This window comes from Perognathus longimembris, chromosome 14 (genome assembly GCF_023159225.1).
Source record: "Perognathus longimembris pacificus isolate PPM17 chromosome 14, ASM2315922v1, whole genome shotgun sequence".
In the NCBI taxonomy this organism is placed as follows: domain Eukaryota; kingdom Metazoa; phylum Chordata; class Mammalia; order Rodentia; family Heteromyidae; genus Perognathus; species Perognathus longimembris.
This window is the reverse complement of record NC_063174.1, coordinates 5,569,955-5,585,149: the sequence shown is the minus strand read 5'-3', so window position 1 is coordinate 5,585,149 and position 15,195 is coordinate 5,569,955. Positions and strand designations below refer to the sequence as shown.

General features: G+C 40.2%; 1 protein-coding gene across 3 annotated transcripts in view; it reads left to right on the top strand.

Moving 5' to 3' along the window:
- Window positions 1-15,195, top strand: part of Prkd1 (protein kinase D1) — a 264,056-nt gene that overhangs the window by 245,575 nt on the left and 3,286 nt on the right. For all 3 annotated transcript variants that reach the window (XM_048362554.1, XM_048362553.1, XM_048362555.1), the window contains 3 exons: window positions 531-692; window positions 1,274-1,372; window positions 2,732-2,999. In XM_048362554.1, coding sequence (XP_048218511.1) covers window positions 531-692; window positions 1,274-1,372; window positions 2,732-2,999 — 529 coding nt within the window. The remainder of the gene's footprint in view (window positions 1-530; window positions 693-1,273; window positions 1,373-2,731; window positions 3,000-15,195) is intronic.

Here is a 15,195-nt window from a genome sequence, read left to right as displayed (position 1 = left end):
CTTAGTAATTGTTATTTCAGAGCTTCTGTGACAAACTACTACATGTTCCAGGAGTGGAGAAATTCCAAGAGGTTTTAAATAAGATGTTTCTTCAGTGTACTCATTTTCACTTTTATGTATGAATTTCATCTTTCCTTCATTACCTTTTTACCAATCCCCTAAAGATGGCCTTCGTTTTAGGGACAGGATGCTTAATATTGGAGATGATCTTAAGAAACTTCACATTTTGCAGTATGATATTCTAATTAAAACCTAATTAGCAATTCATTGTGCTAGAATTTGGATGTTTAGCATAGAAATAATTTCACTGTGCATAGAAAGTAAAGATGTATTTTTTTGGAGACATTAGACTTTCAAAAACTATAAAGCAGCACATGTGGAATTTAGAGGTGTTAAAAATCTTAGGTGTGGGTTTTCTCCCTAGCTTTCAACTTTTAACGGTTTTGTATAATCAGTGAGCTTGCCAAACAGAACTTCTTTTTTTAAGGAAAACCTTCATTTTCTTGAAGTGCTTTATTTATCTTTAATAGAACCTTCATCACCCTGGTGTTGTCAATTTGGAGTGTATGTTTGAGACGCCCGAGAGAGTGTTTGTTGTTATGGAGAAACTCCATGGAGACATGCTAGAGATGATCTTGTCGAGCGAAAAGGGCAGGTTGCCAGAGCACATAACGAAGTTTTTAATTACTCAGGTAAGAAATCAATTAGAGAGAGGAAAAAAATAATATTTAATAGCAAATGTTGTCACTGTCTAACTACAGCTTCCTAGCCTTGTTGGTTCGTCTCTTCCCCATCCGAGCTACACTTAGCTGAAGCTGCAGAGGTGCCTTGTCCTACCTGACTCCTCTCCCGGCTAGTCAGAATACCAAATTAGCAATAGGCAGGAAGAACCCACTCTTGAAATTTTAAAGGTACACTGGTTTACTGCTGGCTCAACGAAAATACACAAGGATATGTAGCCCTGTTCCATGCTGGATTCCTTTATCTACCTGTGTTAGGTGCTTTGTGGATTCCATAACGGGCTGTGCTGTTAATCCGGCCCGTATGAGTATCTTTCTTGAACGTAAAGAGCTTGGATTTGCTTGGATTTTCAATTTGTGTCCTATTAGATAGCATCTTGCGCTTTGTGGGGACAGGTGACGCTAGCTTGCCTTGCAAGCTTGAGACCCTGACTTCAACCTGCTCCCCTACCCCCATTATGAGGAAAAGAAAAGGAAAACACTGGAACAGAGAAGCTGAAATGAAATCATTTTGGTGATTGGCTTCTTCATAGATACTCGTGGCTTTGCGGCATCTTCATTTTAAAAATATCGTTCACTGTGACCTCAAGCCAGAAAATGTGTTGCTGGCGTCGGCGGATCCTTTCCCTCAGGCAAGTAGAAAAGCTTTTCTCAGTACTGCTGGCTCTTCGGAAGCATCTCCTTACCTTCTTTTCTTCCTTTCTCCCTCAAAACATTTATTTGCTTTAAAATTTCCCAGAGCATTGGCATCCATGTGTTACCTTCTTATGCCTTTGATACTGTGTCTTTATCATGGGCTTCTCAGTTCATCTGCGTTGATAAGACATACCTGTGCTTTCCCATAATGCATTCTGGCTTCTCCAGACAGGGCCTCCCTTATCCAGGGTTGAAAGCATTGGCCTTAAGACAGAGGCCCTTTCGTGTCTCCGGCACGCAGCTGGCACTTGAAAATTAGAAGATGAGAATTCAGGCTGAGTGCCCTGGCTCACACCTGTAATCCCAGCTACCGGGAAGGTAGAACTAGAAGGCTCGAGGTCCAGCAGAGCCAGGACAAAAATGCAAGACGCTGTCATAAAACAGTTGTAGTAAAACAGGGTAAGAGGGTGACTCAAGTGGTCGATGAAGACCAAAACTTCTTTCTTCTTTTTAATTATCCTTAAGAAATTGTGCCAGGGGGCTTCTGTGTGGTTCTACATGTCGGTCTGTGAGTACCGACCATCTTAATCCCTATAACCCCTTTTATCATTCTCTTCTCTTGTCCTCAACCCACAGAGTAGAAAACAACTGCTCCCTTCCCCAGGGAAATCGTGAATGTGGAGTGACACAGCCTGGCAGCTGTCGTGCATTTCTATCCTGATTCCTGCATGCCTTGCCCACCTGCCAGCATGGGGCTGCTGTTGAGGGTTCTTTTGATGCCATGACAAAGCTCTCTAGTCTCACCATTTGCTTATAACAATCCCTTGAGTTAAGTTCATTATTCCCCTGATTTACACAATGGTCTCCTACCTGTGAGCAGTATTACCCACTCATTTCCACATTTGTCTCTTAGTTTTCAGGGAGTGGAAGAGAAAGCATGTAGGTGAATATTTTATGAATGAAAATGTAGTATTTGCATCATCACATAAACCAGATTTCTAATACATCAGGTGGAAAATAGCATTTCTTCTACCACGAGAAACACATGCAAGAAATATAGTTGTCAGACTTCGTATATATATGCATATGTATTTATATAGTCTACGTTATATATTCTATATTGTAGAGTCTGTTATATATAGTCTAGGTAAGAAACTATATCTAATGTATACTACATATAAAATATATAAAATATACGTTATGGATTATACCCACCCATTTGGATATGTAAATGCAGATGTATATATGTAATATGCATATATATAGCCAGCAGACCTGAGTAACTTCACACACACACACACACACACACACACAATTTTGTGTTCATTCTTTCAACTAACTCTTCTTATCAACAGGTGAAGCTTTGTGATTTTGGTTTTGCTCGGATCATTGGGGAGAAATCTTTCCGGAGGTCTGTGGTGGGTACCCCAGCTTACCTGGCACCTGAAGTCCTCAGGAACAAGGGCTATAACCGCTCCCTGGACATGTGGTCTGTCGGGGTCATCATCTACGTGAGCCTGAGCGGCACATTCCCATTTAACGAAGATGAAGACATTCACGACCAGATCCAGAATGCAGCTTTCATGTATCCACCAAACCCCTGGAAGGAGATCTCTCACGAAGGTAATGTCTCCTCTTCCAACTCCAGTGTTCTCATTATCCATTATGTGTCTCATTTCACTGTCAGTTATCAAACTCTACGTGCTCAGATTGCCCACTGGTTCGGAAACAAGTCATTGTAGTGAATTGGGAAGTAAAATAAATTTAAGAAAAGTCTTTGGATGTGATGGGTGTGTACTTATAAAGACAAAGAATTCAGGTAACTTAGATTAAAAGGTAGAAGAAAATTATTCATATTTTGGTATAGTTCCCTGGAACATATAGATGTGTACATAGAATGAATCTTTAGGACCATGTAGGTTTCATATGAATCCCCTTCCCCTTTTGGAGGGGTAATACTAAGGATTGAACTTAGGTCCTCCTACTTTCTAAGCAATTGCTTCAACCCTAAAGACACACACCAGTCCTTTTGTTCTTTGTATGTTTTCCAGAAACTTCATTCTGATTTTGTTTTTGTTGGCCTCTGAATGTAATCTTCGTACCTCTGTCTCACATGAGTATGGTTGAGATAACAGTAGTGCCCATCACACTCAATTTTTTTTATTAAGCACTTTTACAGTACTACCAACACAAAAACATAGTGATGTTAAGATTTTGTTACAGTATACACATTCGTGTACCAAAGCCTATATAATATTTTATTTGGCAATTTCCGTGGAATTTAGGGGTTGAATCAAATTGCTCAATACTAGAACATGTTTGTGTATAATTTCCATATGTACTTAGATGACCATGTCACTTTGGCAGTTGTATTACTGAAAACTATATTCTTTTCTCATGTTACTTCCTTTTCTCTTAAATTTTATTTATTGTTATCTTAAAATGAACAGAGGGATTCTGGTTACATAAGTCAGATAATGTCTTTTTGAGCAGTGTCATCCCTTCCCTTGCTCTCTCCCTGTTTTTCTCTCCCATCCACACACACAAGTTGTATAGTTTCTTTAAACATAGGGTCTAGAATATCACTGATGCATTTGTCCAACCTTTCTCCCATCATTTCTGGGTCTCCCCCTTAACCTGGACAAACAAGACAAAAAGAAATTAAAACAAAAACAGCAACAACAACAAAAAAAGCCCTCTTGTTTCCACTTCCTGGAGTTCATTTTGATAAATATTACCTTATATGGTCAGATGCACCTAGCTATTGTGCCTTTGTCATCATCTCCTAGGAACGTCCTCCTTCCGTCTCACTCTGTGTGATTACCTAGATAGCTGTATAATTTATCATGTCTCAGTGAGTGTGTGTGTGTCTGTGTGTCTGTGTATCCATCCAATATGTTTACTTGTGGATTTATAGGCACAATCTAGTTATCACAAATGAGGAAAAACATAAAACCTACATTCCTTTGGGTTTTTCCAAGTCTTTCATTCCCTTATGAATAGTATAATATCATTCTTAAAAGATAAGCAATGTTTTAAAATAAATGGCAGAGGCTGGTCAGGGCTAAGATTGAACAAACAAACCTTGAATTCTCCCCCCCCCCCCCAAATCCTCAGTAAAGTACTTTGGAGTTTCTTTAATTCTCAACACCAGTATCCTAAGGTTGGTTCTTGTATTGTACTTCCCTTTCGATGAAGAAAAGTGGGGCAAAAGAAGCGACACCCCAGGTGAGAATCACAAAGCTCATCATGGGCTGACCAGAACTCAGCCAAACTGAGCCTACGTCTGCTCACTGGAAGCCCCGTTTCCTTGCTAAACAGTGTCTAGGCAATGTCTGGCTCTGAGTTCACTGAGACTATTTAGATTCCCGCCTCCTAAAAGACTAATGCTTTCCTATATAAAGCTCTCTGATTGATGCCTATTATCACATGTGCTAGAATAGAAATGGGAAAATGCATAAACTGCCCAAAGTAGATTAAGTTCTTAGATCTTGTTAGTAGTAAATGGCAAGCACTATCCATTATCAGAGCTTTAAGTTACCATTAGCAACAACCTCTAACACCCTCTAATTAGTTGTAACTCTTAGCCAGGTGGATGTATCTTAATGGAAATCTGTGGCCTACAAAAGAGCTATCGTGTGTGCCAAAGGAGCAGCTATGTATTTAGGATAACTCAATGAAGATGAAAGTGAAGTGTAATTATTCTTTCTTTTCCAGAAGGTAGAAGAAAGAGCAGTTCTGAATAACCATGTGGCTGCTAGCTCTTGTTAGGAGTTTACAACCTTTATGCTAGATACACCTCTAATACCGAAATTCAATAAAATAAGTTATCACTGTTTGTAAGACCACCAATCTGGATTACCTATGAATCCAGTTTGTAGCTCAAGAAAATAGTTGCTGAGAAATCACAATTTATGTCTATCACAGCTAATAGTGAAAATAGGAGACAGAACATATCATGTGACTTAGAAATGTAAAATCTATCTGGGGAGATGGACTATATAAATTTGGAAAAATAATCACTTATTTCCTTGAATTGTCAACAAGTATAAAATCAGAATCTGCAAGTTCAGAGGAGGGAGAGTTGCTGTAGATTTAACTAGATGGAACGAAAAGGAAGAGATGTAGCATTCAAGGGAAAGCAAAATTCAGAAGCCATTTGTGTCTGAGCAGAAAGTACACATTTCACTTGGCAAGGAGAAAGTGATTGAAGACAAACCTAGGTGCAAGATAAAGCCCTCACTAAGTTCTCCTTTGAGTGGAAAGAGGTGAAATGCCTTGAGGTTCTAGGAACAGACTAGAAGGGACATGGTTACTTTCTAAAATACACCAATAGTGCTCATTTTATGTACATTGTTCCTCATAGTCCTTCCTGATTTTACATTTTCGGAAAGCTTTAAACTAAGTATGTCTGGCTTAATTGTAATAATACAAAAAAATGTACATAATGGGACCTCTGGGAATAAAGAGGACCAAGAAGAATGAAAGTGAGCTGTGTACAGTGCCCAGTGCCCTGACTTCCGGAGTTCACAGGGCATCCTGCCTGTGAATGGATGCTGTAATAGACAGAGTAGATCATTTAAGATAGGCCTTAACCAAAAGCTAAGCGTGAGCAAGTCACGTGTGGGTGGCTTACACTTGTATTCCTAGTTGCTCAGAAGGCCGAGATCTGGAGTGTCATCGTTGGAGGACAGCCTGGGCAGAAAAATCCATGAGATTCCATTCTCAATTAAGCAGCAAAAAGAAGAGCCCAAATGGTAGAACATCAGCCATCAAATGCAAGAAAGCCTAGAGAATAGAAAGTTAAGAATTAGTAATGAATGGTGCCTCTATTAGTAATATTTACTTTATCTGTACATCTTCTACACCGCATGCTGGTCACTGCTGTCAGTTCCAAAGGTGGCCAGTACAGTAATTGAAGTGATGTATGTAAATTAAATGGAGAACAGTAATGTAGAGAACACAGAAATACTCTCCAGTGGAAGGGATTTTATAGTTTTTAAAAGTGGTTTCGATAAAATATCTGTGCTACAGAACCAGTGTTGCCTAAATTTCTAAACACATGAACAAATATTGTTTACAATATGGATAGTATGTATTTAGAAATGTTATTCGCTGAAGACCTGTAGGATTCCATTCCTTTCTCTCAAACACCACTCGCTGCTGCATGATAAGGAACATGCTATCCGAAGGCTCTGAGTCTGTCCATGAATTCCCTTTGCCTCCAGTTCTTCATCTTCTCAGGATCATAGCATAGGTCTTAAGTGACTCCTTGGTACATGCTACTTGCTGATCCGGCTTTTGTTTCCCCAGAGTTTGTTCTTTCCGTAGGGCAGTGACACAGGTGACCGCGTCATGTGCTTTTCCTAAAGGAGACGAAAGTTACCTCAGTGCAAGATACTTCATTAAGAGAACAAGGACAGGCCTTGCTGGGCTGGATAGGAATGAACTCGTTGGAGTAAAAGTACATTTCCATCGTTGCATTGATGTGTTCAGTTAGAGATGGTACAGTGGATTTAAGGGGGGTTAGTAATGGGCCACGAAGAGCACCAGAGAAATACCTTCCGTTTCCCTTCTGAGTTTTGATATTCCTTGATATACCATTAAGGAAGCAAGCAGGCAGTAATCAACACAGAGGCAGCCTTGGAAATTGCCTCACAAGGAGCCCCCCGCCCCCTGCGGACAGAAGATCATTTTCTGTGTTCACAGGTGAAGTCCGCAGAAGCACCTAGTCCTCAGGCACCTGCTGCGTCCTTACGGCTCAGCCTCGGGGTCACGTGGCTCTCTGGTATTCTCAGGAATTAAGATCGGGCAGGAAGCCCGATAGCTAAGATAGAAAGAGCAAAGGCCCACATGCCCCTACATCAGTCCAAAGTGTGCTGTTAGTGCAGAACTGATGGGCAAATCGTGATGCTGTACCAGGAGCATAGGTTTCCCCCACACGTGGACTCCAGCAGTGTTCACGAAAGTATTTCTGCCTCTTTTCCCTAATAAGCACAGCTGTAAATTATTCTCCCAGTTGATCCCAATCTTCAGCTGTACAGAACAGAATATGTAGAATACCAAGGCATAGAATGGCTATACTCTACCACTAAGTTTATCAAAGCATCTAAATTTTAGTTGAAAAGCATATTTTTTTTTTTTTGGCCATTCTCCTTGGCAAGTTCAAGTAAAATTGGTCACAAGTATGTTTTTCCCTCCCAGGAATTGGAGATTGAAAAATACAGCCAGCACAAACACAAAGAAAAGCTAAATAAAAGCCTAGCACCATTACCACATGGTACGTTTTCAAAAATCCAACTGTGTTCCAGAATGCTAAACACTTAAGTTGGAAGTAGCACTTTGCCATGAAAAGCAACCAGCTGTAGGTCCCTCTTTCACTACATATCGTTCAAAACAAAAAAAATAACCCCATTGAAAATAAGCCTTGGCTAGATGAGACCCAGAAATCCAATGGTATGAGGAACAAAAGAAAGACAATTGTCATTTTAATCATTAAACTGTGTTTGTAACAGTTTATGAAGCTTGCAGATCCAGCAAGCCTGCTGAATATTAATGAATAGGTTGATTTGTCAACATATTAACACCACTGTCAGACATAACAGCACGCAGGAGAGGCGTGGAGTCCAGCCAGCAAACCGCTTCAAACTGCTGACTGGGTGCCAGGAAATGTAATCACAATTGATAAAGCAAATCATGCCTATCAGAGCCTCCATAGGGGCTTAACCTCTTAAAACAATCATAACTTAAAATTCTGGAATTAATTCTATTTGATTTCTTGAATAAATCTTTGTTTTATTTGAAGTAATAATAAATACGAGCCAAAGATATACAATGATATATAAAATGTCTACCAGTTCGGTGAGCTGTATGTGTATAAATATTTCATTATCTAGTGAGGTACTCTATAAACATGTGTTCCCCTAAGAAATGATTCATTTACTTTGATGAGTAAAGTATAATTCATGGTATTCTTGGATAAATGATCATTTGTAGAGAGGAACTGGTCCGATGTTTAAACAAGAATTTGACACTGTACAAATATGACTATTAAATATAGAGTAATAGAGTAATCAACTTCTGGTTGATGTACATTCAGAATATATGACTAAAGAACAAAAGTTAAATTTGATAGGTTTGCTTTTTCCACAAAGACAAAAGCGAATATTTCAAAACACAAGATTTGAAAAATATTGTGAATCATATTTAACCCATAATTATTCACAGTATCACTCTACTGGACAATTATCCAGAATATTCTTAAATTATTCATGATAGAAAATACACAATTTTGAGAGGATCACCAAATGAGCAAACATGGTTCTTTGCTAGAACACGACAATCCCTTTTCTAGTAGAGGTTTGAAAGCAGCAGTCAAGTCCCAGGCTTCTCCTTCCCTAGGAGTTCGTTTTCCCTGACCTTTCCTTTTGCTCTGATCCAAACATCATCTTTGCCTGTGTTCTTTGTAAGTCAAACCTCAGAACAGATTCTACTCAGGGTTCAGCAGAACAGCCAAGAGAGTATTAGGAAAATACCACCTCCTTCATTGTTAAAAAACAAAAAACAAAAACAAAACCATTTCTGTTAGCATGGTATAGCATTTTACTTGGAGACAATAAGTCCTATTGAGTTTACTCTGACCTTGAAAAGTTTCTTTTTTAAAAAAAAAAATTAAATTTCATTGACAAGGTGATGTACAGCGGGGCTACAGTGACATAATAAGGAAGTTAGTACATTTCTTGTCTTATTTGTTAAATTCTCCCTCATTTTTCTTTCCCTTCCCTAGTTCAGAGAAGCATATATACAATAGTGTACCAAAATCATATACAGTGGCCACAGGGAGTACGCCAGAGGAAATTCTTTTTTTATACATGTTGATAAGCCATATTTTCCTATTTTTCAGTTAGACCTTTTTATTGATGGGAGGCTTGGGAGTCTGAGACAGGGATGTCCGTGGAAGACTTAGTTTCTTAGGTCTGTTAAATGTTACCTTGCCAGGAGGGCCCATTTCTCCCACCTGTGATTGTGGATATTAAACAGGTAATCCACGCTGCTTTGCTCTTTCTGACATCATTACGCAGACGTTATCTGGAAACTCTGAATCATCATTCTTTTAAAATGCTCAACAAGATGAGCCTGAGAACAGTTATCTTCTTCCCTGCCGTGTACGTAGGTCTTTCTATTCAGGGAGTCTTGACCAATCTTGAATCTCTTTCAAGGATCTTTTATATACAAGCCCTTAATACTCAAAATCAGGTGTAGAGACCAGCAATATTGGCACTGCCCAGACCTAGTGAAGCCAGAATTTCAATTTACCTCTGAAACTGTTATTTTGTACATAGGTGAGAGTCTAAAAGGTGCTTAGCATGGTCAGATACAAATTAGAAATTCCTAAGACACTCCAGGAATAACCGAAAATACTCCCAGGACCCTAAAGATTTTCAGTTGATCTTTGATTTTGTTTTACATGCTAATACTAGTATGAAACACTAATACTGATATTACTATTAATGGGTAAATTGATTTTTTCAACATTTTAAAACCATTGTTAGACATAACCTCTATGCATATTAAACAACAGCACTGATGCCTCATGCCTGTAATCCTAGCTTACTCAGGAGGATCATAGCTCGAAACCAGCCCTCCGGGCAGGAAAGTCCATTAGACTCTTCTCTCCAGTCAACCACCAGAAAACCAGAGGTGGTGCTGGTGCTGTGGCTCAAAGTGGTAGAGGATTAACTTTGAGCAAAAATGCTCAGGGACAGAGCCCAGGCCATGAGTTCAAACCTCACAACTAACCCCCCCCCCAAAAAAAAAAAAAAAACACAACAGGACTAGTACTAGTATTGAAAAACGAAACAAAGGCTTTTTATGTAAAGCATCGATGGGAAAAAATTTACCCATCCTGAGCAACATAAGAATAAACAAATATCGTTTTATTTCTACCCAAATTTTAAATTGTTTGGACATCAGGTTGCTAAGTTCTGTTTGTTTGTGTTGAAACAATTCATGATTTCTCAAATTGCATTGCCAGCCATCAGGAGGAAATGAAATTGGATGTGAAGGAACAGAGTAACTATTGACAGAGTAGTTTGTACCAAGCCAAAGAGCTGAAAGAAGGAGACAGCGCCTCGAGTCTGTGAAGGCCCTGCGCTTCATTGGATTCCAGTAATTGACTGGGGAGCAAGTGAGATGATGATTTCCAGCGGCCTTGTTTGCTGCTGGCAGCCTCTGGCTTCAGCCCCGGAGAGGAGCGGCCCAGTCAGGGTTGCTGGGCAACCGCATGCTGGGTTGAGAGCTGGAATGTGAAGGGTTGCAAAACGATTTTTAAAATAAACACACAACTTTACCATCAGCATGAAGCAAAGCAAGGCGAGAGATGGACCAAGTGCTGCACGGAAGAGGAGAGGGAAAGCAGAATTGAAAAGCCTGGCGTGAAGGCTCGGGCTCTGGGGGTGGAGGAAGGGTGACGGCTCCCGCGGGAAGCGGTCCCCTCGGATGGAGATTCCGGTTTGAAAAGGTGAACCTGACTCATTGGAGGGTAGAGAACAGATGGGATGGAAAAATAAAAGGTACTATGTTTAGACAAAAGGAGATCAGCTCTGAGGGGTCGTGAGTCATTTTCCTTCTGTAAAAGAAATACTGTGAACGGTCTGCTTGGTGAGTGTTAGCAGCATCATTCTACCTTAGAGAAATCGCTCCTGATCCTATGGTCTGTGGCATTCTGCAGAGTTGTGGCGTCCTACCATCCAGGAATATTTATAGCCAAAGTATACAAACCATATGTCCACACAGGGGTGTTAAAACTTAAAGCTGAGAAAAAGGCCGTTTACATTTCTCATGAATGCATTGAAGCTACCAAGTGGTATTTATCAAATAATTTTCTAAATGAAGCTTAGATGTGTCTTTTATTCAAGATTTATGCAATTTACCACAAATGATAAACTGGATATATAATGATATATCTAATATATGTGATACCGAAGGAGCTAAAAATCTCATGGTACAAGAAGGGTGAGACAGGGATTACTGAAATAATTAGAAGAAGATATAATACAGTGTAACAGAAATGGCAACTGAGAAACCCAAATCAATTGCATTCTGTAGGATTTCCTTTAATCTTTGAATAGCCTTCACTTTAGCAATGGCCAAGTTACCTGGTTACACACAGAGACACAGTTTAATCCATACACTTGGTATTTGCAAGACACTAAGAATGAATGTAGTATGGTTTGAACAGTTTCAGAGCTAATTCTGTAGGGTAAATACAATCTATATGATTGCACTTTAATGGGAAATGTTCTGTTATTATAACAGTAAGCCTAAAGTGTCTACACAAACCATGTAGTTTTGTCTCATCAAGGAGCTGTATGTGTTTGGCTGCATCGACTTTCAGTTCTCCTAACATTTGGCAAAGCTCGCATTCTGCTCAAAGGGAATATTCCATCGAATTTCCTCTTTGCTTTCTTGACATTTTAATCTCTTAACTGATGAAGTAAAGAGAAAAATTTCTCCATTGGAAGTTGTTAGCCAAAAATATGTTGTAACACATAAAAGAAATATTAGGCTTCGAACCGTAGATTTTTCATTTTTCAATGTCTAGAAAATTGTGAATCCATAGCTAGGGACATTTTAGAAAGCACTGAAGGATTTGGTGATGAGAAGATTTCAAAACTGAAATGACATCATATCAGTACTTTCTTATCTTCCATTAAGAAGTGAGCAGTCTTCCCATATCGTTCTAGTGTGATTAGGGGAGTTTATGTTTAAGACAGAGTTTATTACATTGGAAATAGAGGGTAGAACTTAAAGATGGATAAAAGAACAGAATGTACAGAATACCAGAAAGACTGGGTCCTGTCAAAAGACGACCAGGACACTCTTGGAAAACACTGGTATCGTATGTACTGCAAAGAAGAGACCCTGTCCATTGTCTTGTTCTCCTGATGGGGAGACAGACCGTCAAGGGAGAGAATTGGAGAGGAGGAGGTGGAACACAAAGAGTGTGCCGAGCGATTAGAACCCCTTTATTCCCTGCCCTGCATCCACCCAGTCCCCAGCCAGCTCTTCCAAGGCCCATCTTGTATTACAGCCCACATCACCGGTGACAGCTGTGTGTTTGGCTATCATCTTCTATGGAAGGAGGTGGAAGATACTCCAGAGTTTTCAGGCATTCTCTATTTCTCCAAGTGTCCTTTTCTCATGGGTTGCAGATGGCTCATGGGCTGCAGAACCACCGCCCCCCCCCCCCATGGCCAGCTGCCTCTCCACACCTGCCATTCTTCTGCGCAGCACGCATGACATCGTTCCACCTGACCGTTCTGATCGGCCTTCTTCTTTCCTTCTGGAATCTCTCAGCCAAGCCATGCTCCTTTTCTCCTTTGCTTTATTTCTGAAAGGAACTCAAGGGCCAGCCCAATTTTGTCCCTGTCTCTCCCATTCTCTTCTCTTCCTCCACTTCACACTTCCAAAACCATACCTTACCGGTAAGACTGAGAGGAAATATTACTTGTCTCTAAGCCTTGCTTGAAGAATAACTAGCAAACCTGGCCATTAGGGACATGACATTTAATAAAGCTGGGAGAAGCTGTTTATAATAAATTGATTAATATATAGCAAGTGAAGTTAGTCAATGTGGGTAGAAAGATAGAGGCATTCCTTCTCTTTTACAAGGGGATCATATCTTATTCAGAACTGTCTGCTGAAATGTAGAGTGCGCTTACACACACACACACACACACACACACACACAGATCTCTGCATTCTAGTACAGAGAGGTGTGGTACAATGTAAGAGGAATTTAATGTTCATGACTAAAAAAATTAAACATTGAGATTATTCTTATTATAAAATTAATGTTATAATGTAACTTCTATCTGCCATGTTTTATGAAAACAACTTTTAAACCCAGGAACCTCTGGGTTTCAACCTCAGCTCCATTGCCTGGGAGCAGTCTGGCTTTAACCAAGCTCCATAGCTTTGTGAGCCTTTTCCTTTTCTACAAAATAGAAAATAGTAACTGGTCTCATAGAGCTGTTACAAGAAATAAGTAAAATAAGTAAAATAGCTCTTATACAAGTGAAAAACCTTCAGTCCTAGGCAATGTTGTGTGTGTGTGTGTATGTGTGTGTGTGTGTTAAACTCAGTTAATAATGAGCAAAATTCTGGTAACTAATGATTATGGAACTTTAACAAGGATTGAAGAAACAGTAGTAAGCCTTAATACAAAACTGCAAAGGGTGACTGAGTAAAAGGTAAGCGAAAGTAAGGGAAATCACTGAACCCAGAGGCTTTGAGACTCACATCGAAAGGTCAGTTCTCCTTTACGTCTGCAACACAATAGGACTAGTGAAGGTAAACTGTAAGAGAACATTTTTAAGTAGAATATTAATTAAAAGTGAAGAATTACTACATATTCATATGATCTTTGGGAGCAGGGAAGGCAAGAGCCATCCTCTTTTGCCCTTGTAATTAGATTGGCTGCTCTTTGGGGTTAGGGCTTCATAATGATAAACCTTTGATTCCCTTAATCAATTACCAACAGTAATTACTCAGGTAAGATTTAGTGAATGATAAGTGAGTGGCTTATACATGTGAGAAAGGAACTCTTTAATATATGGGTATTGTAGCAGTTTAGACATGGCTGGTAAAGAGAACTTGATAACAGCAAAGGAAGGAGAGATCTGAAAGGAAGGGAGGGTGGGAGGGAAGGAAAGGAAAGGAAAGGAAAGGAAAGGAAAGGAAAGGAAAGGAAAGGAAAGGAAAGGAAAGGAAAGAGAGGAAGAAAAGAAAGAAAGTGAAAAGGAGGTGAAGGGCCAGGGAAAGAAAGGGAAGGGATGGAAGACATTACAATCTCTTTTTGAGTAAATAGATTCAATCAAGGCCTTTGGATGGTGCATTCATTTCATCCTGGATAGTTTGAGACTTGATCAATAAGAGGGCGCTTTGAGAGTTCCCCAAATAATGACAAGTAGGGAAGTAGGGGCATACTCTTAAATAATGATGGACCTATTTTCTCAGTAATCCTAAGGTCCCAATATCCAACTACAGGTTCTAACATTTCGGAGTAAATGATTTCTGATTTGTGCTTGTGAGAGCCACAGAACGTATTTCTGCACACGTGTATTTACGCGTACACACATCGCCTCTCCTCTCCTCTGATATCCTAAAGCACTTCCCCTTGGCGGCGCCACGTTGCTTTGCTGTGCTCATTCTGTTCTCATGGATGCCGTAGCACAGTCGGGATTTGTGTTTCATTCAGAAGAACCCATTTTCCCTCTTTCCAGGGCCCGTTCCCCTCCAGCCACCTCTCCCTTCTCCTCTGGCAGTATTCCCCTCCCTATTAGGCAGTGTGGTTCACTGCTGGTACCCATTTGGGTACAAACCAAACCTTTTGTGGAGCTGCTGTACCCCTACCTGCCTAATTACAGAATTCAAAGCAGAGCCAGTGAATTAATACCGTGTGTTTATTCCCCGCCGTGTCGGAGGCAGCGTAATGCTGCACCGTGCCTACAGTCGCCTGCACGCGCCCACCTCGCCCCTCAGACCCCATTTTTGCTGTGACCTCACAGCAGCACGGAGTGCAAGGTGCACTTTACTCACCAGTGAGTAAATCATGTGAATAGCTGTTTTAAAGCCTATGCCCAATACCCAGCTTACAGAGAGAACGAGACTTTCAAAAGCTCTCTGAGAACACATGCTTGGAATCTGAAATCGTACTAAGTATTGTGGTTTCTCAGGAGTCCTAGCTGAAAGACTGTGGAGGCACACACGACATGGAAAGGTGTGCTGCGGCGCTGATTTCCTCAACCACAGACTG